Source organism: Eschrichtius robustus, chromosome 11 (genome assembly GCF_028021215.1).
Source record: "Eschrichtius robustus isolate mEscRob2 chromosome 11, mEscRob2.pri, whole genome shotgun sequence".
Lineage (NCBI taxonomy): Eukaryota > Metazoa > Chordata > Mammalia > Artiodactyla > Eschrichtiidae > Eschrichtius > Eschrichtius robustus.
In genome coordinates, this window is record NC_090834.1 from 106,628,569 (window position 1) to 106,656,383 (window position 27,815).

Below are 27,815 nucleotides of genomic sequence, written 5' to 3' on the forward strand. Positions count from 1 at the left end.
AATTTGATTCCCAGGTAGTCTTTTCAAAGGTGTTTTAGGACAGGGGGTGCTCTGCAGAAACGCAAGCCTTTCGCCAGGTCTTTGCCACGGCCGCCTGCCTCGGAGCCTCTTGGGACTGCATCGTCCTTTACTACAGAGGTGCACTGGGGCCCCTGCGTTTTGGGGACTGAGGGAGACACGAAGGGTTTGGGGTGGAAATCCTCTCTTTAGACTACAGTCGCTGCTCCCTTGGCTGGTGTCCCCTGGTCGGGGAAAGCTGACAGCGCTGAGAGTGGCCGTCATTGTCCTTCCAGGGCAGAGTTAGGGGAGTGCTGGTCGCTGAAGCATAAAATGGGCACCGGCAGGCTCCCCTCCAGGATGGGAGTGTTGGAGGATGTTCCGCCTTCCCACCGCAGGGGAGTGGACCAGGCGTCCGCTGGCCTGGGTCCTGAAGGTCACAGGAGGCGCTTTACCTCTGTCCTGCACATCATCTACTGCATCCTTCCTGGGAAGGCCAGTCTGGGGTCATTTCTCCTTCTTGAAACTTCTTCCACTACCAGATACCATCCAAGACATGGAGGACCGTGAGTGGGACCCTAGGGGGAAAAAGGGTCAAGGTCCTGGTGACAAAATCACGGGGCAAGGAAACTCCTTGGAGGTCACAGAGAAAGCCCAGAGGTGCTGGAGTCCCCGTGGACCAGGAAATCCTGTCCTCTGTCTCGGGACAGGCTCTGGGGGTTTAGCTCTTCCCCTGGAGTCCAGGTTGTGGTCTGCCCAGCATTGTAAGCCCTGGAGGGCTGCAGTCAGTGACCCAAGGCCACCGTGGGGGAGCAGACAGGGGGCCTCCGGTCATCTGTGCATCATGGGACCCACCTGTCCCTGGGCTACCCCCGAGTCTCAGAGCCTGTGCTGCATGTCCCCTGACCACAAGCCCAGCCCCTGGAGCCGCATTTGCCTTTTGTATTCATCGTTCCAGAAGCAGGAAGCAGAACCCTCCAAGAGAAGAAGAGAATTATCAAGTCAAGCAGTGTTTTTCCTCCTCCTGGGGCTTCACAGAGATCCAGATTCAAGCCTCCCCACCTCTGGAGACCCTGCCCAGAGGTAGCACGTCCCCAGCCCCCCATGTCCCTGAGGACAGGCCCTGGGGGGGAGCACTTGGCCTAAAGCCTCTTCTCTTGGCCACCTGTGCCCTGGATGCTTTGCTTCTCTTTGTGTTTCCACTGAGAGTCCGAGAGGCAGCCCACCTCACGGCCACCTCCCTTGCCACGATTCCAGATGAATATAGCAGCCCACCTCCCCCACTTTCTTCATCTCTCAGGGCCCTCCTTGCCCACAGATTGGCCCTGGCCCTTGGCCTCGGGGCTGAGGAACTGTGATGTGCTAAAAAGAAATCAGGTTGTGGATGAGCAGAGCTCTCTAATGAGATGGGAAGCATCCCGAGTGCCAGGGCTGCTTCCTTCAGGCGCTGGTGCCACTGCCCAGGGCCCCACTGTGCTTCCATGAGTGAGGTGGACGGCGAGGCCCCGGTCCCAGGGAAGAGGCAGCGGCGCTTGCTTAAGTGAACCTGGGCCCGAAACCTCCTTAGAGCAACTCCCACTCGCCTTCAGTCCCCAGGATGCCACAAGGAGGGTCAGCCACCTTCTTTGTGCTTCCGTATCCCTGATCATTAGCATTTATCACTGCCTTTATGTCTTTATCAAATATGTATATGGTGCTCACTTGTACTATGTCCAAGTCACTGTTCTAAGTGTTTTACTTATGGCCTCAACACGACCTACGGAAATGGAACTGCTATTAGAATTCCCATTTTGCAGAGAAGGAAACTGAGGCACAGAGAGGTTAAAGTCACTTGCCCAAAGTCACTGAACTGGGAAAAGGTAGAGCTGGATTCACACTGCAGAGCCCCTGTGTTCTTAACCACTGTGAGATGCACCTCTGTCCTAGTTGCCTTGCTTCGCCTCTGTTCCCCCAGACCAGAAGCTTTTTTTTCACCTTTGCATCCATAGTACAGGTTTCCCCCACTATCCAAAAGTAGAGCATTCCTATGAAACTATGAGATGCTGGGTGTAGTTCCTGGGGAAGGAACTTGGCAGGGCCACTCCCGCTGCCCAGGGTGCGGCACCGCATCTATAAGGGCTTGCTGCTGAACAAATACTGATCTCTATTTTTGCTTGTTTCCGTAAAAGTGAAAGTCCTCTTCAGATTTCTTTCAGTTAATGAAAACAGGTGCTAATGTAACTCTTTGTAAAAGTGAACTGGCGTAAAGTGAACTTTTGAAAAGTGGGGATACCTGTAATTGGCACAGTGCTCAGGTCCTCAGAAAAGATTTGCGATTGAAATAATGGCCTAGGTGACTATATACTGCATGAGTCATGGTGGGAACTTAATGTGTAAACCCATCTCTATTCTTGGAGTTTAGACTTTCACCAAGTGTGTGTCATTTTTTTGTTATACCTGCTCAGCAGTCTAAACCACTCAGCTCAGAGATGTTTTCCCCTCTAATTTTTTTCTACTATTTCAAATCCTATGTTCAATGTTTTCTCCAACCTCTATTAGATGTCAAAAACCCTAACTTCCATGACTTGCAACTTTTTGTAAGTATTTTTCATCTCTTTGTCCTTTTGCACCGTATTCTGGGAAATTCCCTTATCAGGAACTCCCAGGTCACTGCATCCACTTCTCTGTTCAACCCGTTCATTGACAGTTTCAGAATTTGTCAGTCATATTTGCAATTTCCAAAATGCTGAGAATGTTTCCTTTTCACAGTCTGTTTTTAAAAAACAGATGTCCTCTTAAATTTCTCTGACAATATAAGCTATAATTACTTTAGATTTTTCTTCTGTTTACTACATTACTTCACTTACCTCCTGAGTTCGTTCTTCTGTTTGTTGATCTGGTGTATCTCTCTCAGTGCACTGGAATTCCTAAGTGTCGGTGTTTCTTGGTTGTCCATTCATGTTTGAAGAAGTGGGGCGTCTGGACAAAATCGTTGGTTGCTGGAACATCTTTCCTCAGGCCAAGTGGGAATTCCTGCCACGTAGCTGTGAGTGACATCTCTGACTGCAGGAACCCTGGCCATGGTCCTTTGAGGTGGGCACGAGCAGTCAAGTCCTGTAGCCTGGTGGAGCGAGTGGACATGAATTTCTGAATAAAGGGCTCCACTCCGATGTGGGACCCTTACATTGCTGGGGTGCTGCCCTTGTTCTGTGGGCCTAGCCCGCAGTTTCTGAACCCCTTTTATCTGTACTTGAGGCTTTGACCCTGGGCAAACACTGGAGTCGGTGGCTAAGGGGAGGTAGGGAGGGGTGCTGGCATGACTACTTTGCTGATGCCCCTTCTGTTAATTACCCAGATGCTCTTCCCTTCCCCCCCAGCCTCCCACCTGGCGCTATTCCACTCCTGCAAAAGCTCCTCTTCTTCCTCCTGTGTGGGGTGGTGGGTCCCTCTGCCTGGGGGGTCTCCTTGTCCATCTGCCCCATGATCGTTATATCTTACATGTATTCCTTTCCTCCTTTGCCTTTTGTCATCTCTCTCAATCCACCTGAATTTGGGGAGGGGGAGATAAATGAGTGCTCTGCATGTTATCTTGTACCCTACACCCACCTTCATACCCCGGGAAACCAGGTACAGAGCTCAGGAGACCCAGGTGAAGCAGGGCCTCGGGGCCCCTGCATCCCCTGGGCGATGGCACCCAGCAGGTTCCTTAACGGCAGGCTCCGTAGCTGGGGAGGCCGTGGCTGAGTGAGGTCCCTCTGTAGCTGGGTTGACAATGCGGAGGAGAGTTTGGGGTCTACTTGCCACCGGGGGCAGAACGGGAAAGGGGGGTGGGGAACACACGTCCCCAGGTGTCTGTCTCTATGGGCCCAGCGCTGGCGGGGGCAGCAGGTTCCATTGCCCTGCCCTCTGTGCCGGCAGAGAATAAAGTAGCCGAGGTGGCACTCTGCAAACTTCCTGACAACGCTCCCTCCTTCACGCAGCAAACACCCAGCGTGCGCCTCCCGTGCACAGGCAGCCTTGGGCGCTGGAGAGTTTAAAGATGAGGTAAGGACTTCCCTGGTGACACAGTGGTTAAGAATCCGCCTGCCAATGCAGGGGACACGGGTTCGAGCCCTGGTCAGGGAAGATCCCACATGCCACGGAGCATCTAGGCCCGTGCGCCACAACTACTGAGCCTGTGCTCTAGAGCCCGTGAGCCGCAACTACTGAGCCCACGTGCTGCAACTACTGAAGCCCGTGCACCTAGAGCCTGTGCTCCACAACAAAAGAAGCCACTGCAATGAGAAGCCTGCGCACCGCAATGAAGAGCAGCCCCTGTTCGCCGCAGCTAGAGAAAGCCTGCGCGCAGCAATGAAGACCCAATGCAGCCAAAAATAAATAAATAAATAAATTAAAAAAAAAAAAAAGATGAGGTGAGATCCCATTCCTGAAGAGATTATGTTTCGACGAGGAGGCAGTGGTGTGAATAACAACAAAGCCCCTCTTAGAAAGTCCCTTTGAGGAGGTGGAAGGGTTGGACCAGCTGGTGGCTGGTGGAGGAGAACGGTCTAAGCCAGCGCCCCTTGAACTTGAACAGGCACACAAATTCCTCGGGGATCTCGGTAAATGCAGATTCTGACCCGGGATGTCTGGGTGGCGCCTGAGAATCTGCATTTCTACAAGTTCCTGGGTGATGCTGGTACTGCCGGTCCGTGGACCACACTTTGAGTAGTAAGGGGAGAGGGAAGCCACAGCTTCCTGCGGCACCCTTGCTGCCGTACTGTGGGTGATGTGCAGACCCCTGGGAATCCCACCAGGAGAAGAGTCCTGTGGTCTCTCGGGGAGGTGCTATGCCCACGCAGGCCTGAGTCTCGATGCTGGGCCGGCCAGGCCGCAGGCCCTCCTACCTGGCATCTCACTGGCCAGGAATTCATGCCACCCCAGGGGGAAGGTGCGGGGGGTGGGTGTGCCCGGGTGGGACAGTGCCCATCAGCTTGGGGGCTTGGGCAGGTGAGACCCCCTTCTTCAGAACATCAGGGGCTCTGGCTCTGTTCCAGGGTTGGAGGCTGGGTCAGACAAGGTGCTATAGGCATACATGTGTCTGGTTTCAGAGTTTGTCATCGGGTCCCCGTAAGTACAAAGTGAGGCCTGTGTGTGGAGCCAGCACACGTGGCGGGTGTCCAGGAACCCTTGGTTGTCTCGGGGCCGAGTGACTCAGCAGCCCGTGACATTGGCTGGGGGCCAGGACAGTGTGGGCCACCCTTGGAACCTAGCTGGGAAAACCCTCCCCAACCACGGAGCTTCGAGGGCCCCTTTCAAGGCAGAAGATGTGCATGTGGGGAGAGCGGCTGACCTGGGTTTGATAAATAAGCTTAAAGGTTAATCCAGCGTGTGACCAAGACAGGCTCACTCTGCGGGTCAGGAATATGCCCCGTTACTGAAAAGAGACACTTTAGAATTCTGAAGAACAGTACGTGCTATCAAGACCTTCAAAAAGATTGTGCATGACAATACTTGTCTGGAGGGATGTTGCTGGATCCAGCAAGTCATTCTGCGGGTGGTTCGTATCGTTACTTCTTTAATAATTATTGAAACTACACTCTCACCATCCTCGGCCCAGGCATGGTACGGGGCCTGGCAAAAGCCTCTTGCTGCTTTTCCTCTTTTTAGCCCCGTCTTGTCCAAGCCCATCCCCACACTGGCCAAGAAGATCTCTCAAAACTGTGAGCACAAGTGGAGCTCTCTTTCTTGAAGCTGCTCGTCACCCTCGGGGGCAGAGCCAGCGGGTGGGCTCTGTGCTCAGGGTCCCTACCTACTCTAGTCCTGTAGTCCTCCATCCCTACACATTCTTCTGGGGCCCAGACCCTCTCCTCCCACCTCTCCCCTCCCCCCACCACCCCCCACCCCCGCCTCAGGACCTTTGCACCTGCTGTTCTCCTTCCTCACATACTCACCCCACCTCCCTCTCCCTGCCTCAGACCTGTGCCCTCTCTCGGTTCTTCCGGAGACCCCTCCCCAGCAGTTAATGTCTTCTGCTTTGTCCCGATGTGTGTCAGGTCCTGCTGACATTGTGTGATCAGACTATGTCGTGATGACTTTTTACCTCTGTCTCTCCACTGAACATACCTCCTTGCTGACTCAACCTGGGTCCCCAGGGCCCAGCATGGGGCCTGACACCTGGTAGGTGTTTAATATGTATTTGTGGAGCTGAAGTAATGATGAATTCTTTCACAGCCTTTGGGATCTGAGTCTTGGTAGGTGGAGGGGAATTGCTGGAAAAAAATTTAAGGACCAAGTGGAATAAATACATGTGTGTCTGAGTTTCCTAGGGTGCAGTAACCAAGCACCACAAACCAGGTGGCTAACAGCAGCAGACATTTATTCTCTCATGGTTCTGAAGGCCAGAAGTCCAAATTCAAGGTGTCCGCAGAGCCATGCCCCTCCACAGGTTCTGGGGGACCATCTCTCGTGTGCCTTCCAGTTTCTGGGAGCTCCAGGTGCTCTTGGGCTTGTGGCCACATCCCTCCAATCTCTGCCTCTGTTTTTACCTGACCTCCTTTTCTCCCTGTGCCTCTCCTCTGTGTGTCTGTTATAAGGTCACTTGTCATTGGATTTAAGGTAATCCAGGATGTTCTCATCTCTAGATCCTTCATCACATCTGCAAAGACCTTTTTGCCAAATAAGGTCACATCCCCAGGTTCTGGAGAGTAGAGTGTGGACACATCACTTTGGGGGCCACCATTCAGCCCCTTACAATGTGCAATGAGATGAATCCCAAGCCTTCTGAGACAAATGCGAGAGTGGGTCTCACAACAGCTGGGAGTGGGTCAGTCCAGGCGGGAAGAGCACGGGTGACCAGTGACTTCATGGTCATTCTCTGGTGGCTGCAGGCAGTGTGGAGAGAACCGAGCGGGGACACCTGGATCCTGACCGCTGCCCCATCACCCCTCCACCCCGGGGCCAGCACTTTATGTCTCTGAGGCTCTTCTCTGTGGCAAGATGAGGGGTGAGGACGCATCTCAGGATCCTTCTGTCTCTAAGTCTTTGTCCCTTTAGTCTATTGGCAAATGCACAGAGGGGAACCCCCAGCAGCAGACACCCTGAAGGAGTATGGGGTGGGGTTGGGAGTGGGGCTCACCACCCTGTGGCATCCCTGTGAGGCTTGAGGGAATCACCCGACATCTCTGAGCCTCCTTTATTCATGAGTCACCCACCTCCTCAGTAGTCCGGAGCGTAACCGAGGCATCAGCCTGGTGCCCACACATAATCCCAGGACCCCTGTTGACCAACTGTCACGCCTCACAAAAGAGGGTTGGGACCCCCTGCCTTAGGTTGGGTTCCTCCAAAGGTGTGAGTGTAAACCATTTATCTGGAGGTGATCTCAGGAGGGTAAGTGAGACAGGGAAGAGAAGGAAGCCCACAGGGGGTGGTATCAAGCCGGCTACCTTCGTGGCACTGGGGCCAGACAAGCTGGGGATGGATCCACCAGCTCCGGGCTGGAGGCTGCTCTGGAGACCTTATGTCTCTGAAACTTCTGACTTGCTCCACGTGGCCCCCTCGAGCTCCTGCAGCCAGAGAAAGCCCTCGGGTACCCGCAGTAGGTGCCATCAGAAGGTAAAGAAAAGAAGTCCTTTGCCCCCTTTCCCACAGAACCAAAGGAAGTAAGTAGAAGGCAAATAACAAGGCTGAGTCCACATAGCTGGGGCTGAGGGAAAGTCCAGTCTCAGGCCACCTGCTTTGAGAAGGACCAGTGGACAAGGCCGTGGGTTGCAGGATGATTCCAGCAGTTTCCAGACATCATGGTTCTTGCATCTGGTCAAAGCATAAACGGGGGGCCGGGAGGGGGCTGTGGTGACCAGGGTCCACTGGAGAGGAGACAACCTCTGAACATGAGCACCTGGCAGCCTGGACCCGTCTGAGGAAATAAAGCTCAGATATGAGACTGTCTGGTCATATCCTACCTCCTGGAGCCTGCAGGTGCAGCTGAGACCCTCTTCCACCGTCTCTCCTCCCCGGTCCCAGAGGCTCCCGTTTCTCAGCCTTCCTACATATTGAGGATGGAGGAAAAGCCCTCCATTATGTAAACTGAGGCAGGGCGTGAGAAGACGCAGCCAAATTATTTTTAATGAAGTATCACATTGATACCGAAACCTACAAAGATTGTGGGAAAGGAGGAAGGAAGGGAGGAAACCACAGCCCAAACCCACATGCGAAGAGTCGTGGAAAGCTCTAAATAAAACCTTAACGAGCAGAATCTAGCTGCACATTGAAGGAATAATAGCCCTTGTCTAAGTAGGTTCACTGCTGGAATGAAAGGATGGTTCAGCATTCTTTGGAAAACTCATTCATATGATTCAGGAAATTTATTAACATAATTCATCATATTCATCGATTTAACAAGAAAAGTCATCCTGTCAACCCCATAGGTGTTGAAAAGACATGTGACAAACCCAACAATCCTTCTTGATTTAAAGAGGCAAACCATAAAAAAAATTCCTTCATCACCATAGTGTGGAGGAGACCTCTCAGATTATGCCACAAAAATCCCAAAGTCAAAAAAAAAAGATTGAAAATTTGATGACCGAAAAAAATAATAATAATTCTACATGCAAAAAGATCAATAACAATAGCATGGTGACAAAGTCCAAAGAAATTTAAAAATATTCTCAATTTCTATCACAGGCAAAGAACCAACCTCCCTAACATAAAACGGACTTGTAGAAATTGCTAAGGAAGCCACAGACCATAATCAAAAAATAGACCAAGAACAAGAAGAAACAGTTCATGCAAAAAGAAATGCAAATATGTCTTAAATATGTTAAAAGATGCTCAACCTCACTCATAAGAAAAGAAAGATGAAATAAAGCAGCCTTAAAATACTACTTGTCACCCATGATATTGGCAAAACCCCACAAGTGTGGTCATAGTGCAGTGTGTTAGGAAGCTGGGGACAGTGTACATGAGGGTGTCCCTGGGGAGGCCACTGGGGCTGCCTCTCAAGGCCACCAGCTCACTGACACCTCAACTCCATAATCCCACTTCTGGAATTTTATTCTACAGATACAGTAGCACACATTCAAAAGGGTATATGTGCAAAGTTATTCATTTCAACATTTTTTGTAATATCAAAATATTAGTTGAAATCCAACTATCCATCGACAGGAAACCAGTTAGGTAAATTATGGAAATCCATACAATGGAATACTATGCAACTATGAAAATGAATCAGGATGTTCTCGGATGCACAAGGTATACCATTGTGTGGAAATAAACACAAAGTGCAAAGGTACCTTTTGCATAAAAGGGAGCAAAATAAGAATGCACATTTGCCCTTGCTTATGTTTTAGGAAGCAAATGTGAAAGGATGCACAAGAAATTTTAAAAGGTTACCTGAGGGTGGAGGTGGCAAGTGGGGACTGTGGAAGGGGGCAAGTGGGGGAGCCGCTTCATTGTATACCTTGTCTACATTTTCTGTTCCGAATCTTGCGAATTGACTAACCTATTCAACGCTTTTAAAACTTGATGCATATATTTGAAGATGCTCTAAGATTTTTCTAGAAGAATAAACATGGTTGGTGGCACCTGCCTCCAGGCAGGTGAGGGTGATGGGGGAAGAGGACTTTTATTTGTCATTTTACAAAGTGCTGGAACATTGGGTTGTTTGCCGTGTACACATACAACTTCTCAAAGACAGCTAATTATTAATGTTGATGTGTTCCTGAATACATAGAAAAAAGCATTTGAGTGGATTCCTCTTGGGGGGGAAGTGCTGGAGTTAAGACAGCAGAGAAGGGGCTTTCCTTCCATTACCCCCATGAGTCTGTGACTTATACAAGTCTCCACCCCTGCCCTGCTGTGTGAGCCCAGGAAAGACCCTCACCTTTTCCCGACCCTAGGATCTTCTAGGAGTGCAGGGAGGGGCCAAAATCCAGTGAGTCCAGCTGGATCTGAAATGCTGTGACTTCAACTGGAAAAGAAAAAAAGGAAGAATAAGGGGTCAAGTGCGATGCCGGTGATGATGGTGGTGGTTAATACCCACTGTCAGGCCATTCATTATCTCATTTAATCTCACTGAAAGTAAGCGGAAGGCCTCCACCTTAGAGATTCAGAGAAGGGACCCTGGAGTTCAGAGAAGGGAAGTGAACTGCCTAAGGTCATCTGGCAGCCAAGTTTGGCCTTGGCTTTTTTTTGGGCGGGGGGGCATGTTGCGTTGGGTCTTCGTTGCTGCGTGCTGGCTTTCTCTAGTTGCGGTGGCTTCTCTTGTTGCAGAGCACGGGCTCTAGGTGTGTGGGCTTCTGTAGTTGTGGCTCGCAGGCTCTAGAGCGCAGGCTCAGTAGTTGTGGCACGCGGGCTTAGTTGCTCCACGGCATGTGGGATATTCCTGGAACAGGGCTCGAACCCGTGTCCCCTGCATTGGCAGGCGGATTCTTAACCACTGTGCCACCAGGGAAGTCCCTTGGCCTTGGCTTTAATTGGTAGAGCCCTTGGACAGAAAAGTCAACCCCAAGGGCAATTCTGGTTCTATGAGGACCAGGGGTTCACTTTACATGAATTAATTTAATGAGACAGTCCGGAGGGCTTGGTGGCTACAATCCGAGGCTGCCTGCATCCCACCCCAAGGCCCCCTCTTCCCACCTCTGCTTCGGTATTCTTGGGGGATGGGCACATGGGTGAGGATGAGCGGGATGCTGGGAATGCTGCAGTCCCGGGTGTGACCACCAGGTGGCGGAGCAGCTGCACCCAGCCCTGCCCCCTGCAGCCCCAGAAAAAGAGAAAATACAAATTAAAAATTCCTTGGTCTGGAAGCGGAAAGTCAGTTGGAGATTCCGGGAGCCTTCTGGCAAATCCAGGAGGTTTGACCTTCTCCTGTAAGCAAAGCCTAGGGGCGTCCATGACAGGCAAATGGCAGGGAAGAAGAGAACATTTTTTAAAGCATATGGAAGGAGGAGGTAGAAGGAGAAAAGAATTCTCTCGAAGACCCTGGGATTTCAGTAGCCACCTCTAGCCCAGCCACTATCCAAGGGAGGCCTGGGTCCTAGTGCAGCAGAATCACCTCAGGGCTTATTTTTAAATGCAAATTCCTGGGCCCACAGGGGAACTGCATTTTCACCAGCACTCCTACGGTTTCTGATCCTGGCTAAGGTTTGAAACACCAACATGGCAACAGTTCCTTTCCCAGGTCAGAAACCAGGGGCCAGAGAGCGGAGGTCACTGCTCAAGGTTATGGTCCCCGGGTCCAGGCCTGCCCCTGTGATGATGGTGTTTGCACAAACCTAGGCATGAAGCACGATTCTTTCCATGTAAAATTTGGCCTGGGATAGTTTTGGAGGGGGCTGCTCCCAATCAGCCCCTCTCTCCTGGCCTCCTGGGCTTTAGTTTGGGCTGGTTCTCTCCCCACCTCTCTCTATTCGCTATTTTAAAATTCACAACGAGTTCCTGCCCGAGAGGCAGCGGCCCGGGCTTTGAAATCCAGGCCCAGAACCCTGACTCCCGGCTTCCTGGCTGGGCGCCATCTTGGCTGAGTTCCCCAAGCGCTCTGGGGAGCTTCTGGGAAGCTTAGGGTCCAGACATCCACCCACCTCACCCACACTTCCAGCGCTCTTCAGACTTCTCTCCGGAACTGACTCAGCCAATTCTTCTTGCACCTGGGAGGCCCTAATTCTGACCCAAATTCTGAATTCCAGCCTTTAGCTGGGATTTGGTACATGACAAGCTAGAGACCAAACAGCAGCTAGCCAGGGGCCTCGAAGAGAGCGCAGGCTGTGGTGTCTGGTTCGAATCCTGATTATGCTGTGTGACTTTGGGCAACCTGCCTGCCCTCTCTGAGCCTCAGTTTCCTTGTCTGGGGGAATCAGTACTGCTTCTCTCCTGGGCTGCTATGAGGAGGGAATGAGAGAGTGCAGGCAGCGTGGTCAGCATGGAGCTGAGCACACAGCAAGCCCTTGGTGCCAGGAGCAGCTGTTACTAAGAGGCATAGCACAGGGTGGGGCGCTGGGGCAGGGGCTGCCCGCCTCCTCACACCAAGCTGGACTGGCATCAGATACTGGGTCAGGGAGGTGTGACTTTACTCACTTCCGCAGTCTGCTCAGCTCCAGGGCCCCCGAGGGCCTTCTAAGGGATGCCAGGAAATCGTAGCCTTGGTTTCCAACCTGGGGGAGCTTACAATCTAATAAAGGCAACTTGGAACCTTGAAATGGAAATTTCCTGAAATAGTGCGTCTGTGAGCTGGTGTCCCCATGCTGCCTGGTAGGAGGCACACGGTAAGGAGGGACAGAGCCCAGGCCTGGGCCCTCCTGCCAGCTCTGCACGCCCACCCCCACCTCCCCCAGCCTCCCTGCAGCCTCAGGGTGGTGGAGCCCCGCTCCGGAGGGCCCTGCCTGATCCTCACTTCTGTGCTTTAGCCAAATGAACTGATATGGTCCAGGATGCATGAAAGTTCGGCCAACAGTTTCCTGGTTGAAGGAGGGCATGTAGAGGGTTCTGAAAGTTCAGACTGAAGGATGCTATCAGGCGGCCCGCAGGGAGCTGCTGAGGCCTTTCTGAGTAGCTGAGCCTGCCTTTCTCCCCCAGGATTCCTTGCTGGGATTTAACTTTAACCGTGGCAACGAGGCCACGGCCCGGTTGATGTTTCTTCCACAGCTGTAATTCAGTAACATCACGGCATCGAGTCTTTTTTTTTTTTTAAGCTTCTTGACCTTTTACTCTTGGTGTTGGAGAACAGGGTGCCCCAGATGCCCCAGTGAGTCTTATCTCCTCTCCAGAGCAGTGGAGCATCTGAGCGGTCATTCCTAGAAACTGGGTGAGGAGCGGTTTCTTCAAAGTATCTTGGGCATCTTGGGACACACTTGACTGGCTGCTGGACAGCTGCCCCACCCCCACGGGGCCGAGTGGCGAGCGGAAGCAGAAGGTCTGGAGATCCTGTGCTTGCTAGTGGCTCTGGGCAGCAGGCTGGATACTCACCAGCTCCCTGACCCCCAGGAGACCTGCTCTAGGTGCCGGCATCTCTGTCCATGGTGTTCACTGAGCTCTTGGAGCAGGCTGAGGGTATGGGCTTCTTCCAGGCCCTGCAGGTCCTCACCTTCTTCCTCCTCTCTGTCTGGGCGCCCATCCAATTAGTTGTGGAGAACTTTTCAGCCACTGTCCCAGGCCACCGCTGCTGTGCCCACATGCTGGACAATGGCTCTGAGGCCCCTGCAAACCTCACCCCTGAGGCCCTCCTGGCCGTCCCCATCCCACTGAGCCCCAACCAGGAGCCCCACCATTGTCTGCGCTTCCGCCAACCACAGTGGCAGCTCCTGGACCCCAACGCCATGGCCACCAACTGGAGCGAGGCTGCCACCGAGCCGTGCGTGGACGGCTGGGTCTACGACCGCAGCACGTTTACCTCCACCATCGTGACCGAGGTGAGGGCCTCCCCCCGACCCGACCCAACCAACCCCACCACTTACTTCCTTCCCAGCCTCCCAATGACGGGGAGGATGAGATAGACTCCATCACCGCTGTTAAATGATATGCCACTCCCTCAACACGTAATTACTGATCACTTGGGATGGCCTGGATTCTGATCTAAGGCTAAGGTTACAGGATGGACAGGGAGATTTCTAGGAGCTTACATTCTGCTGGAGAATTCAGAATCAGTCAACATTTAAACCAGTAATAACAGCAGACCAAGTCCATACCTTGTGCCCTTTAAGTGGCAGCCACTGTTCTGATGCTTTCCCTGTCATCACAATTTCACAACAATCTCTTGAGGTGGGTTTTATTATTGACCCCGTTTAATAAGTGACAAAACCAAAGCCCAGAGAGGTTAAGTAATTTGCCCCAGGACACACAGCTAATGCACACTCAAATCTGATTCAACCCAGGCAGCCAGGCACCAGAACTTCTCCATCACTTTCTGTCCTGCCTTGAGTCTCAAGGCCCCTGTGTCATAAGTGAGCACAAAGGAGAAAGCAGCTCCTGCTAGTAGGGAAGGGAGAGGCAGGCAGGGAAGGGCTCTTTGAAGAGGTGACATTTAAGATGAGACTTGGATTATAAGAGAAGGAATCAGGGACTTACTTAGTGGCACAGGGGTTAAGAATCCACCTGCCAATGCAAGGGACCCGGGTTCGAGCCCTGGTCCAGGAAGATCCCACATGCCTCGGAGCAAGTAAGCCTGTGAGCCACAACTACTGAGCCCACACACCAGAACTACTGAAGCCCGAGCGCCTAGAGCCGGTGCTCTGCAAGAAGAGAAGCCACCGCAATGAGAAGCCCACGCACCGCAATGAGGAGTAGCTCCCGCTCGCTGCAACTAGAGAAATTCCGTGCACAGCAACGAAGACCCAACACAGCCAATAAATAAATAAATAAATAAATAATTTTTTTAAAAGACAGAGAAGGAATCAGTCACGTGAAGTTCGGGAGAAAGCTCAGTTGGGACAGAGGTCCAAGTAGGAGCTTGTCTGGGTGTTGAAAGAGCAGAACCTGGCCCAGAGGGTGAGGGGTCCTGCAGTGGCCGGGGAGTGTGGGGAAGGGGCCCGGATTTTGTTTAAGTGCAAAAGAAAGTCATTGGAGGCTTTGCGACTAGGAGATGCTGTGATCTGATTTGCATTTTCAAGAGGTGACTTTGCAGGGTGGAGAATGCCCTGTGGGGTGGGGGCTCCTCCTGCAGCGATTCAGGCAAGAGAGGCGGAGATGGAGAGGGAGGCGTGGGCGGAGCGTCCAGGCCTCGGTGAAGGGAAGAGAGGCGGAGATGGAGAGGGAACCGTGGGCGGAGCTGCCAGGCCTCGGTGAAGGGAAGAGAGGCGGAGATGGAGAGGGAGCCGTGGGCGGAGCGGCCAGGCCTCGGTGAAGGGAAGGGCTGACCTGGGGGGGAGAGGTGATGGGGGCAATGTTCAGGTGATGTCTGTCTGGTCCACGTCAGGCAGCAGGGAAAACCACGGTGACACGTGCTTAGCCCTCAGTGCTCATCTTCGTGCCTTGTAAGAGAAGCAACCGTACAGCCCCATTTCTGGAGGAGACGGGCTCTGCCAGGTGCAGGAACGCCCCCAGGGGCACCAGCCGGTCGGTCATCAGCTGACTCAGAATTCGAGCCTGTGGTTTAACCACCACCCACCACTGTCCACTCGGAGCGGCCGTCACGCCATCAGACCCAGAGCCGTGTCACATGCGCCACGCTGTTGGCTGCCAGTGGGGGGCTGAGGCCCGCTGCCTGCACCCCCCTTCCACCTGTGTCACCTGGCCTTAGGAATCTGGGGACCCCATGCAGGGTGGCTGGATCCCCTCTGGGGGTCCTGGACCTTCCTCTGCCACCCTGGCCCTGCTATTCCACACCCCCTGAGCCAGGCTGATGCACCCTCCTTCTCTTCCGGCGGGACCTGGTGTGTGACCACCAGGGCCTGAAGCCCCTAGGGCAGTGCATCTACCTGGCGGGGGCCATGGCGGGTGGATCACCTGGGGCCTCCTCTCCCACCGGTGAGCATCTCTCCCCCTCCCAGCTCCTTCAAAACAGAGTGAGCATCGTGGGGACAGAGGTAACGAAATGTCCAGTGAGCGTTCGTGTTTCCTAAGAGAGGGCCTCCCCTGGTCTGGGGTCCGCGTCCCAGGTTCCCAGGGAGCCAAGAACCCAATGTCTGAACCTCGATGCCAGGTTGAGAAATTGCCCTGAACACTGGCTCTCATCTTCAGCTATTGCACCAAACTTTATTGAGCATCTACTGTGTGCCAAGCACTGCACAGCCCCTGCCCTCAGCGAGCTGATGGTCTTCTGGGCATAGACAGACCCCTCTTTCTTTTAACTCCAAGTACATGAAATGTAATGAAATAGAAATACTCCTCTCCCTCCTCCCCCATCATTGCCCCTCCACTGCCCCCCACCACATCCCTCCTGAGGTGGAGCACCCAGAACGCTGTCCGGGACCTTCTCTCCCTCTGCGGTCCCCTCCTGCATGGGGCGCCGCTGGCCAGTGCTGAAAACGCCCACGTTGCACCCCCTCAGCTTGTAAGCCCAACTGCAGACTTGGAGGCACCTCACACTTACCACGGTCAATGCTGAGCCGCTGACTCTCCACCCGCAGCCCAGCCCCCTCCCCACCAGACTCCACCCTGGAAAACAGCCAGCCCTGTGCTCCCTCCCTCACCGCCCACACTCATCCTCCAGGGCACAGCCCCAGCCCAGCGCCCTCTCCCCCACGCCCGCTGTCCCCCGTCCAAGCCACCGCCCTCTCTGGCCCTGCTACGGCCTCCTCTGGGGTCTCCTGCCTCTACTGGGCCTTCCGTTCTGCTGCAGAGCTCAGAGTGACTTTGCAAAGGCTTATATGTGGATCTGGTCGCTGCCCAGCCTGAGGTCCTCTGGGCTCCCACGCCAAGGACAGTCCCCACCCACCCCACCACCCCTGCTCAGCACTTGGCTTCTCCCCCTGAGCCACGCCGGCCCCTCCTGGGGCACCGCTGCTCCCGTCCAGCACATAGAACACACTGAAGCCGGTGGCCGAGCCTCGCCTAGAGGTTTCTGCCCATGACTGCTTCGTGCCCAGCACGCAGGCCTCAGCTCCAGGCCCAAAGGTCCCATGGTCCTGCCCACGCTCCCCATCACAGCTCCTGGCTCTCTCTGCCGGTGCCCAGCTTTCGTTAGCTCGTTTACTGTGTGTGTCGCCACGAGAACGTAGCTCCAAGAAGGCAGGGGCCTTGGGGCCGTATCCTCAGTGCCCAGCATATAGCGCACAATCATAATACGCTGAATGCATGAATGGCTTCCGGACTCTGGGCAGTGCAGGCTCTGGGACCTCATGTGTCCCAGCTTCTTAGAAGGCGGGTTTGTTGCTTCTCTGGGCTTCCTCCTATGAGTGGGGACCCTGCCACCTACCCATGGGTCTGTGATGATTGAGTGAATCACATGCAGAGCTTGGGCCAGGCCAGCACAGTGGTCGCTCTTCGTGGGCCTCATGTTATCCCGAGCGTAGCGGAGAGCCTGAGCAGCAAGGCAGGAGGTGGTCCAGTTTGCACTTTCAGAGGACTGGCCGCCGTGCCGCCACCTATCCTTCCCCAGGGGCCACCCACACCGGGAGCCAAATCGCAATCAGTCTGAGGGTCGCCTGGCGAGCCTGGGGTCAGTGCCAGGTGTCAGCCTCCAGACCTCACCCCGGATCTGGGGCGCGTGTCCCTGCTTCTGGGCGCTGCTGGGACAGGCAAGGCCAAGGTTCGCCCACATCTCTCCAGTCTGACTGACACATACTTCAGCTAAATGCAGGCGGTGGCTCGGGCTAAGCTGACCTCACTGGGGCTGAGGGCCCTCCGGTCACAGGTATGGGGGAGCTGCCTGGGTCACCCAAGGCCATGTGCGCTCAGCCTCCTGCCAGGCTCCTCCCTTGTTCAGTGTGTCATCGTGAATCCCTGCATTTTACAGATGGAGAAACTGTGGCCCAGAGAGCAAGGCGTCTGCCGTTTTTATAACAAATGCACTCTGTACGTGGTCCTAGGAGATCCGAGAAGGAGGTGCTGCCTGCACTGGCCGGTGCCCCAGCAGGTGCCCCAGCCTCCTTCGGCCCCCCCGGCGGCAAGTCCCTGCCTCTATGCCCAAGTCCCCAGGGCCCCTCTCCAGGCCCCCACTGTGCTTGTCTCCCGAAACAGGTTTGGGCGGAAGCCAGTTCTGAGCTGGCGCTGCCTGCAGGTGGCGTGGCCAGCATCAGCCCCATCGTTGCCCCCAATTTCCTTGTCTACGATTTTTGAGCGCTTTGGGATTGTCTGGCATCATCCTGACCTCGGCGACGCTCAGTGGATCCCTTGATCACCTGCCCCAGCCCTGTCGGGGTGGGGAGGAGGGGGCTCAAGGCCACTGCATGTGGCCCTCACCTGCTCATCTGCCCCGTCTTTCAGTGGTGGAGTGGACCACGACCCGCACGAGGGCCGTCACCATGATGATACTGAGATGCACCTACAGCATCGGCCAGACGGCCATGGGCAGCCTGGCCTTTGCCCTGTGGGACCGGCGAGCCCTCCAGCTGGCCTTGTTGGTGCCCTTCTTGGTCATCTTCCTGATATCCTGGTCAGTGCAGTTGGGGCCTTTTCCCTTGGGGAGAACATCACTGAACGGGAGGGGGACCCGGGGTGAGAGGGGCCCTACCACTCTGGCTGGCCACGGCTCCCGAGGTGCCAAGACCATAGAAGAGAATGATGTGAGCAGACCCCACTGGGGAGAGACATCTTGGGGGCTCAGAGTTCCGGGGTGGGCATTTCAGCCAGGGGTCCATGGTTCCCTCCAGCCCACTGACCTCTGGGCCAGAGGCTGAGGGCTCCGTTCTTCCCTCACATTGGCACCAGCCCCCCACCCACCCACCCACCCACCAGCTTCACTCCCTCACATCACTTGCCCAGCCTGCAGATCTCCAAGTCAGGCATTGGATATGGAAAGATAGTATCACTATTATTTTCGGTGCTGCGAAAATCCCTAAGGTCTGGAAATACCTGCTTGGGTGGAGACTAGAAGAAGAGATACAGGGAAATAAACACAAATTCCTGTCCTCATAAGTTCTCTTGTGCCCGTGGGCCAGAGTTGCGCAGGTCTGCTGTGGGATGTAGAGAAGTCTAAGGACTCATTCATTCATTCTCAAATATTTATTGCACTCCTGCTCTGTGCCAGACTTGGCTTTAGGCACTGGGGACCCATCGGCAAATAAAATAGATCAAAAGTCACCGACTACATGGAGGTTTATTGTGTCAACAGGACCAGGAAGAAAGGAGGAAGACCATCCCATAGTTACACTGATTAAGCCGCCCTAGTCACACTTATTGGGTGCATCCAGGTGCTGTTGGTAACACCAGATGTATATCAACACTCCTTCTAATGAGCAAAATGATGTTATTACTGCCACTTCCAGATGAGGGGCTGAGGCCCAGAGAGGGCCAGTGACTTGCCCAAGGCCACGCAGTCACTGCGTGCCAGAGGCAAGATTTGAATCCAGGCAGGCTGACTCTTCTAACCACCTCGTCAAACTGCCTCCAGAAGTTTTTCTTAGCTTCCCTGAAAACAGGGCTGAGCTCCTGTGGGCTGGGAAAACCCTGACCCTTTCAAAAGGGAGATGCTTCCCCCTGCCCATCTGCCCCTGAGGCTGGGAAGAAGCCTACTACTTTCATAAAACCACTTGGTTCTGGTTGGGGATGTTTTAAATGTGTGTTTTTTTTAAATGCAGCATGATGCAAGCTTTCTGCCATAGAAATGACCCCAGAATCACCCCATGTCCAGGCAGCCTGTGCGCTGGCTGACTGTGAGGCTTGGGTGGGCAGGCTCCTGGCAGCAGGGAAGCCAGATGGGGTGCCAGGGAGTGGGGGCTGGTGAAGAGGGCGGCCAGGCGTTGGGACTCATCTTTATTCTGAGACCATCAGGGACTTCCCAGCCTGGCATTAGCGGTGCAGAGGGAGAAGCGGCTGCCTTCTCCCCACTCCTGTTGCAGCTGGCAGGTCTGCTGCCCACCACCCCCTCCCCACATGACCTGGGGGGAGTGCCCAATCTACACGAAGAAAACAAAGACCCAGCCAAGCACCTGCTTCTTTAACCGGTGGCCGCCAGAATCCGCCCGATGGCTGATTATGGTGGGCAAAACAGATCGAGCGCTTCAGGAACTCAAAAATGTGGCCAAGATAAATGGCCACAAGGAAGCCAAAAAGACACTGACTATAGAGGTGATATGCTGCTATTTGTGATACAGAGTGTGGGACATGACCCAGGGAAGGACAACCACTGATGTTTTATCATTATTATCACCAGCATTACCCCAATCTGCTCCAGCACCACCTCCATCAACACACCCATACCATCAAAACACCACCATCGACATCACCACCACTGTTGTCAGTTTTGCCATCTCTATCATCACCATCACCATAATCATCACCACCGTTATCACCATAATCATCACCATCAACCCCACCATCATCATCACCACCATTATCATCACCATAATCAACACCATCATCACCGCCACTACCATCGCCACTATTATCACCTCCATCACCACCAACACCATCACCACCACCATCATCACCTCCATCACCATCACCACCATCATCACCACCACCATAATCATCATCACCACCATCATCACCACCATTATCACCACCATCATCACCACCATTATCACCACAACCATAATCATCATCACCACCATCATCACCATAATCACCACCATCATCATCACCACCAGTATCAGCACCATCATCACCTCCATCACCATCACCATCACCATTATCACCACCATTACCATGTCCACTACACCCACAATCACCACCACTGTCATCATTTCTACACAAACACTGCTACCATCATTACCACCACCAATAATAATAATAATACCACTAATATCAACACCATCATCAACAGCATTACAACTCTCCATAGACCCACCATCACTATTACCACCATCACCACCACCATCATCACCTCCACCAGCAGTACCATCACAATTGACTTCACATTTATTATCACCAGCACTACCAATACCATCATTAACATCACCATCAACATCTCTACAAAGCATCGCCAACACCACCACTATTACCATCACCATCACCTTCACCACCATCATTGCCATCCTCATCACCACCATCCCCAACTCCACCACAGCCACCATCAACACCACCAGTAACAACAATACAACCATTGTCAACAACAGCACACCCACATCACCATCTCTATTACTCATCACCTTAATCCACATATACTGCTCATTTACCTCACGGGGCTTCTCAGCGTATTTGGGGAAGCAGGATGTGCTTATCTGAAGGTAGCTATTTCAAGGAAGTAGGTGTGGGAGGATGTGCGGATGGAGACTAGAGGACACAGAACTCCCTGGGGGCAGAAGGATCAGGGAAAGCTTCCAAGAGGACGTGAGCTAGAGCTGACCAGGCTGAGCTGACCACAGGGCAGGCGGGGTCCGCGGTGCAGGCAGAGACTGGACGGGTACTTGGGAGGATCCAATGGCTGGAGGGGGCGTGCGCTGATGCCAGCCAAGAGGAGTGAAGAGGGATGGTAGGGCTTTGCAGGGTAACTGCCAAAACCTTCCTGCAGCCTGCAGCTCAGAGACTAGAGCTGGGACACAAGACCTGCTCCTTGGCTCTGAGTAGGGTGACCGGGTCTGCAGAACATAGCTCAGCTAGGGGCCAGAGAGAACCCTTTCTGCCCTCAGGCCACCCGCACCCCCAGGGCTCTCCAGTCTCCAGAGGCCAAGGCCAGGCTCTCCCTATCACTCTGCCCATCCGGACACCGTTCCCGGCACAGGGGTGGGGCAGGGCCATGGCCCCAACATTCACTGCCCCCGTCATCGCTGGAGGTACTGATGTCCAGCATGGAGGAGGACGTAGCCTCTGCGAAGTCCCGCCGGTCAGGGCTGGGCCTGTTCCGTACGCGCGCGCTCCGCTGGAGAAGCTGCAGACTGTTGGTAGTGAGGTATGCCATATCCCTCCCGGGGCTAAGGAGGGCGGGGTGTCCAGCGGGAAAACAGCCCCTGCAGGCCTCATGGGGTACATTTCTGACTGGAACAGGCAGCTCCCCCAGGAGGCAGGAGCCTAGCAGGTGGGGGAGACAGAGTACCTACAGATGTGATCGGGAGGCCAGCTTGCTCAGGAAGTCAGCTAGAAGGCAGGGCTGGGCTGTGGTCCTGGGCAGGGTGCCAGGGTCAGGCTGAAGCCCAGGGCAGAGGCAGAGCCAGGTCCTCAGAGCCAAGGGACCAGCGATAGCTGGAAAGGGTCACTGCTGGTCAGCACTGGACTCACCCTGACAGCTGGACTCCTAGAGGGTGGCAGGGACCACGTGCTGGCCACACACATCCCCCTCTGAGCCATCCCATGAGATAAGTTCATTTATACCCCACTTTGCAGATGAGGAAAGAGGGGCTGGAAGAGGCAAGAAACTTGCCCAAGATGACAGAGCAGGCATTTGAACCCAGGCTGAGCTACCTCCTCGTCCTGCTCTCTGACCCTCCAGCCCCACATTGAGCGTGGACTCCCCGTCCCACCCCAGGAGGCCCCATCTCCCAGGGGTACCTGGGACCAGGAAAAGGCTCCTTAAGACAAATTCAGTTTAAGTGACTTCCAGAAGAGTGGATCGAAAAGTGAGGGTCAGGTTTGATTGGGCCTTGATCTTGAAATAAAACTCAAAATTAGGAAAACATTTATTTTATGCTATATTTAAGCACATATGGGTTATAATGGCAAATACATGCTACATCTCAGACAGAGAATGCATCAAATGCTTCTCTCTCTCTCTCTATTTTTTTGCTTAAGTTTTTTTTTTTTTTCCTGATAAATTAGGAGTGCCCAGGGCCACTGAATGTCCAGGGCCATTCTTTCAAAAACCATCAAGGCTTCCTCAATTCTCCCAGGGGCCACTCTGCACTCTTTGTTATTCAAATCACAGGCTGTGAAGCGGCCACCCTCGTGGGTTTTCTTGTCTCTGTTAACCCAGTTGTTACCGGCTAAGGCTCTAGATTCCTACGGGTCAGCCGCTTTCAGCTCCAGCCTGGCCCTTGTCAAGTCACTTTCACAAACTTCAGGAAGCACTGCGTTCCTGCAGGAATCGCAGCTTTTCTCTACAGTTGTTGGCCTGGTGGTGCCAGATGTCTCCTGAGGACGGCAGTCAGGTGCCGCTGAAGGAGAGGGCTGGGAGGAGCGTCCAGGTGAAACAGGGATGGGGACAGATTGGAAAAGTGGTGGAGAATAATTTCCCACCATGGCCACTTGTGGAGCCAGATTCAATCTCCAAGGTGTAAAAATTCAGCTACTGTAAGTTCAGCTACTCAGGAGCTTGTGTCAGGGGGGTCCCCTGGGAAGCAGGCTCTGAGATGGAGGTCGACAGGCAGGCAGTTCACAGAGGGGGCTCTAGGGATCATCTCTCATGGAAGCAGAGGGGGGCCAGGGAGGGCAGGAAGCAGCAGGGGCAGGGGAGAAGTCGTGGTGATGCCGTCACAGCCAGGCCCCAGCCTGGGGACCTGGGAGCTGGGGTGGCCCTTCTGAGTTGTCTCTCTGGACCGTGTAGACCAGCCATGGGATGCTCTCCCCAGCTGGGGGACAGAACTCCCCAGGGCACTGAAGGGGGCAGGCCAGCATCCTCCACTGAGACCCCATTCTATTATTAATCCCATGTTTCAAGACAAAGAAACGCGTCCAGAGAGAGCCAAGCAGAGACTTGCCCAGGTCCATGGCTAGTAGAGTGGGACCCAGATCATGGCCCCCGGCCATGATTGGGAACAGGAAACAAAGCCAGAGGGTGCTAGAGCCTGGCAAAGGGGCAGGTCAGCTTGACCCACTGCCCCATCTGCCCAGAGAGGGTCATGTTTTCCTGCTGGTTGGTGGAGAGGGAGCCTAAGAGGCAACGTCCAGCCCACCATGGCCGACACCCGAGGCTAACACCCAAGGCCCACACGTGGAATGGGTGGGGCCACCACCCTCCCCTCCCTTTCCTGGGACAACCTGACCCCGGGGAGATGCATCCTGCATTCACCAGGCTGCCCGGGGGTCTGGGCTGGTGGTGCTCTCCTGGTGCAGCCCCGGCGTAGGTGATGGTGCAGGGGTGCCCTCTCCTCCATGGGGCAGGGACCTGGCTTCTGGATCCGCCCCACAGCTTGCCCCTCACCCTCTCCTACGATGGGCTGGTCCTCAGCCTGCAGAACCTGGGGAGCAAAATCTTCCTCCTCCAGGCCCGCTTTGGAGCCGCGGGCTTCCGGGCGCGGATCACCACCACGCTCCTGCTCAGGTTCTTTGGCCGCCACACGACCCTGGCCGGCTCCCTGGCTGTGGCTGGCCTCGCCATCCTGGCCAACATGCTGGTCCCACAAGGTGCAGCCAGGGCAGCGGGAGGGAAGGCTGAGGGGCTGCTGGCCCGGGCGCCTGCTGGCCTGTCCACTGCACTGCACCCCCTCCAGCCTCTTCCCCTCCCCCGGCCCCGAGGATGGGCAGGGGCCACTGTGCCCCGGCTCTGCCCAAGGCCATTACTGCCACAGCCCAACCAGCCCTCCACCCATTTTCCTGGGGAAACTGAGGCTCAGAGAGACGAAGCCAGGTGCCCGAGGTCCCTCAGCAGCAAGCGACAGAGCCAGGCCTGGACCAGACTTCAAGCCAGAGGCCAAGTCTGCAGTGGGAAGAAGGGTCCGGGAGGCTGAGGGGGGCTCCAAGTGAGGCAGGAGAGGCACCAGGCCGAGTGTGTGTGGTGTTTCCTCTTGTTAACTAAGCGAGAGGGGGGACTTCCCTGGCGGTCCAGTGGTTAGGACTCTGCACTTCCACTTCAGGGGACCCAGGTTTGATCCCTGGTTGGGGAACTAAGATTCCCACATGGCCAACAAAAAAAGAAGCAAAAGGGGGCTTCCCTGGTGGCTCAGTGGTTAAGAATCCACCCGCCAATGCAGGGGACACGGGTTCGAGCCCTCATCCAGGAAGATCCCACATGCCGCGGAGCAACAAAGCCGTGCGTCACAACTACTGAGCCGCGCACCACAACTACTGAAGCCCGTGCGCCTAGAGCCTGTGCTCCACAACAAGAGAAGCCACCGCAATAAGAAGCCTACACGCCACAACTAGAGAAAGCCCGCGCACAGCAATGAAAACCCAACACAGCCAATAAATAAATAAATAAATAAATTTATATAAAAAAAATTAAAAACCTCATACTGCAGATACTATAAAATGTGGGTGCATTAATGACAAAAAAAAAAAAATCTGTATAAAAAAAAAAAAGAAGCAAGAGGCAGAGCACTGGGGAAGCCGGGATGGGCCCTGGTCTCACTCTCCTTTCTGACTGAGGCTGTGAGGCCCCAGAAACCCTCTCCGTGTCTCATTTTATTGCTCAAGGTGGGCGACTGGGGGAGGGGCAGGGACAGGTGTCCCACGGTGGCAGCAAAGCCAGGAGGGAGGCAAGGGAGGACCAGCAGCTGGGAGGGGCCGGGTGAGGAGGGAGGAGCAGTCGGGAGCCCAAACTCTGAGCGAGATGCAGCGCTCTGAGAAAAACTCCAAAGACGAGCACTTGAGAGTTTATGACTCTTCCCAGCCACGTGCGGGAAGGGAGGTGAGGCCCAGGCCCGCCGCTGGCTTGTGACCTGCACCCTGGCTTCCCAGCTGAGGCTCCGTGTGGAAGCAGGGGCCCCACAGGCAGGCTGAGGGGTGGTGGGAAGGCTTCTGGGTAGCTGGGCACCCCAGGGCCCCTGCTGTGGGCCTGGGCCTGGCATGACTCTCTCCTTCGAGGGAAGAAGCACCCTCAGGGCCCAAGGAGCCCTGGCACTGTCACCCCGCGAGTGCCACCCGCAGCTGCCCCCAGGCTCACCCACCCCAAACCCGGCTGGGTTCTTGCCCTGCACCCCACCCCCGGCCCACCCACCAGGATGTCATCTTGCACTGCATCACCACCTGGCCCGGGGCAGGCTGGCACCGGGTCACAATGCCCGGGACCTGCTTTCAGCTCAAAGCAGCCTTGTAGGAGAACCCAGTCACTCTGCTCCAGGTTCCTGGGGACCCTCCCAAGCAGACCCCACTCTCACCCTTTCCTCTGCCTAGATCTGCAGACCCTGCATGTGATCTTGGCTGTGCTGGGAAAGGGATATTTTGGCATCAGCTTAACCTGCATCATGGTCTACAAGCCGGAACTCTTCCCAACTTCGCTGCGGTAGGCTGGGCTGCCGGCTGGGCCCAGGAGGGGCCGCCAGGCCTGGGGTGGGCGAGAAAGGGACACCCCTGCGAGGGCCCGCGGCAGGGGTAGAGAGAGGGGCTGGGCATCCAGGGACACACAGCAGAGGGAGAGGGGGACCCAGCGCGCCGACATGGAACCGAGCAGATGCCCTGGAGACCTTCCTCCAAAGGCACCTGCTCAGCCAGGGCCTCCGCAAACAGCCCCTCCCCAAGAGTCCAGGCTCGGAGGCAGCCCCCCCACGGAGAGCCCTCGGGAGGCCTCTGGGCTGGAAACCTCTTCGAGCCACACAGCTCTCTGCTCAGGTGAAATCTCATAAGAGCCCTGGTGAGGAGACCAAGAGCTACCCGGGGTAGTGGGGACTCTGCTTGCTTCCCACTGTCCCCTCCCTGCCCCAAGGGAGCCCCAGGTCACCTCGGAACCCAGTGGTCTAGAGTTAGAGCACCCCTGCATTGGGCAGTTGGGTAGACTGAGGCTGAGGGTGGCCAAGGACTTAGCTGAAGAGCAGGGCTGGACCCCGGCCCCCAGAGGCCTGGCCCAGCCTCACTCATGGTGCTCACTCACTCACTCACTCGTCCACTCTTTCTTTTTTTTTTTTTTTTGACACACATTTATTGATTTTGTTGATACTTTATAGAAAGTCTGAACTGGGAGCTCCGTGGCCTAGCAGGAGCCCTGAGACAAGCCTCCAAATTACCTGAGACCAGGGAGAATAGGGTGGGCCCTAGAGAGTTCCGTGAAGGACTCTGGATGTTCCCAGGAGGCAGAAGCCCCTTTGGATGGGAAAAATCTAGGTGGGCTCAATGGAGGAGGTGGGGTTAGAAGAGCCCTTGAGGAGGGCGACTCCAGCAGCCCAGCTTTCCCTCCCCTGGCCCAGCCAAGTAGCCTCTCTGAAGTGGCAGTTGTGACAAGGGTCCCGGCCCTCCTCTCTACCCACAGGATGACAGCAGAAGGCTTCCTGCATTCAGCAGGTCAGCGGGGGTCTGTGATGGGCCCCCTGACCAGGATGACCCGCGAGGTCCTTCCCCTGCTGGCCCCCACCCCCCTACGGTGTCATCCCCATCGTTTCCAACCTCATTGTCCTCTTCCTCCTGGAGACCTGGGGACTTCCACTCCCTGACACCATCCAGGACCTGGAGAGACAGTGAGTGACCCATGGCCACCCTGGGAGTGATGCAGCTGCGTGGGGCTGCAGATATGGTGGCAGGTCCACCACAGCCCGGGGACAGGAGAGCCCAAGAGTCAGGAGATGTCCTGGGCAGAGAGGTCAGGAACAGGGCCGGGCTGGTCATCCTGATGATGCCCGCAGCTTGAGCTTGTTTAGTGCCCAGAGCATTCCCGACACCATGCTCAGGGCAGCATGTTTCTGAAACCATTTAATCTTTACAACAACCCTGCTAGGAAGATACTAATGCTCTCCCTGTTTACAAGAGGCTCAGAGAGATGAAGTGACTTATTTGAGGCCTCACAGGTAGAAGGTGATTGTACCTTAGACAGGAAAATGTACTGGGCAAGAGCCCGGCTCTGCAGCCAGATTGCCCAAGATTGAATCCCTGCCTACGCAGGCAAGTGCCTTCCCTCTCTCATCAAACTGACACAAGAAGAAAAAGAGATCCTCAACAGATGCCACCAGAAAGCTACTAGAGCTAATCAATGAATTTGGTAAAGTTGCAGGATATAAAATTAATGTACAGAAATCTCTTGCATTCCTATACACTAAAAACGAAAGATCAGAAAGAGAAATTAAGGAAACAATCCCATTCACCTTTGCAACAAAAAGAATAAAATACCTAGGAATAAACCTACCTAAGGAGATAAAAGACCTGTACTCAGAAAACTATAAGACACTGATGAAAGAAATCAAAGATGACACAGATGGAGAGATATACCATGTTCTTGGATTGGAAGAATCAATATTGTGAAAATGACTATACTACCCAAAGCAATCTACAGATTCAATGCAATCCCTATCAAATTACCAGTGGCATTTTTTACAGAACTAGAACAAAAAAATCTTAAAATTTGTATGGAGACACAAAAGACCCCAAATAGCCAAAGCAGTCTTGAGGGAAAAAAACGGAGCTGGAGGAATCAAACTCCCTGACTTCAGACTATACTGCAAAGCTACAGTAATCAAGACAATATGGTACTGGCACAAAAACAGAAGCATAGATCAATGGAACAAGATAGAAAGCCCAGAGACAAACCCACACAC

At 54.4% G+C, this 27,815-nt stretch overlaps 1 protein-coding gene and 1 long non-coding RNA gene across 2 annotated transcripts in view; one reads left to right on the top strand and one right to left on the bottom strand.

Annotated features, from left to right (window-relative positions):
* Positions 1-595: 595 nt before the first annotated feature.
* LOC137772043 (uncharacterized) overlaps positions 596-27,815 on the bottom strand; it is a 34,963-nt gene continuing 7,743 nt past the window's right edge. The window contains exons 2-3 of the long non-coding RNA XR_011075452.1: positions 2,844-3,097; positions 596-972 (exon numbers count right to left, since the gene is read on the bottom strand). This is a non-coding gene — a long non-coding RNA (uncharacterized lncRNA). The remainder of the gene's footprint in view (positions 973-2,843; positions 3,098-27,815) is intronic.
* SLC22A11 (solute carrier family 22 member 11) lies at positions 12,966-26,748 on the top strand. Its single transcript, XM_068554571.1, is given in 13 exon segments — positions 12,966-13,368; positions 15,310-15,381; positions 15,384-15,411; positions 17,566-17,603; positions 17,606-17,653; positions 17,656-17,709; positions 17,812-17,984; positions 19,468-19,614; positions 21,261-21,376; positions 23,549-23,763; positions 25,471-25,579; positions 26,540-26,633; positions 26,635-26,748. Coding segments are annotated over 13 exon segments (1,611 nt in total).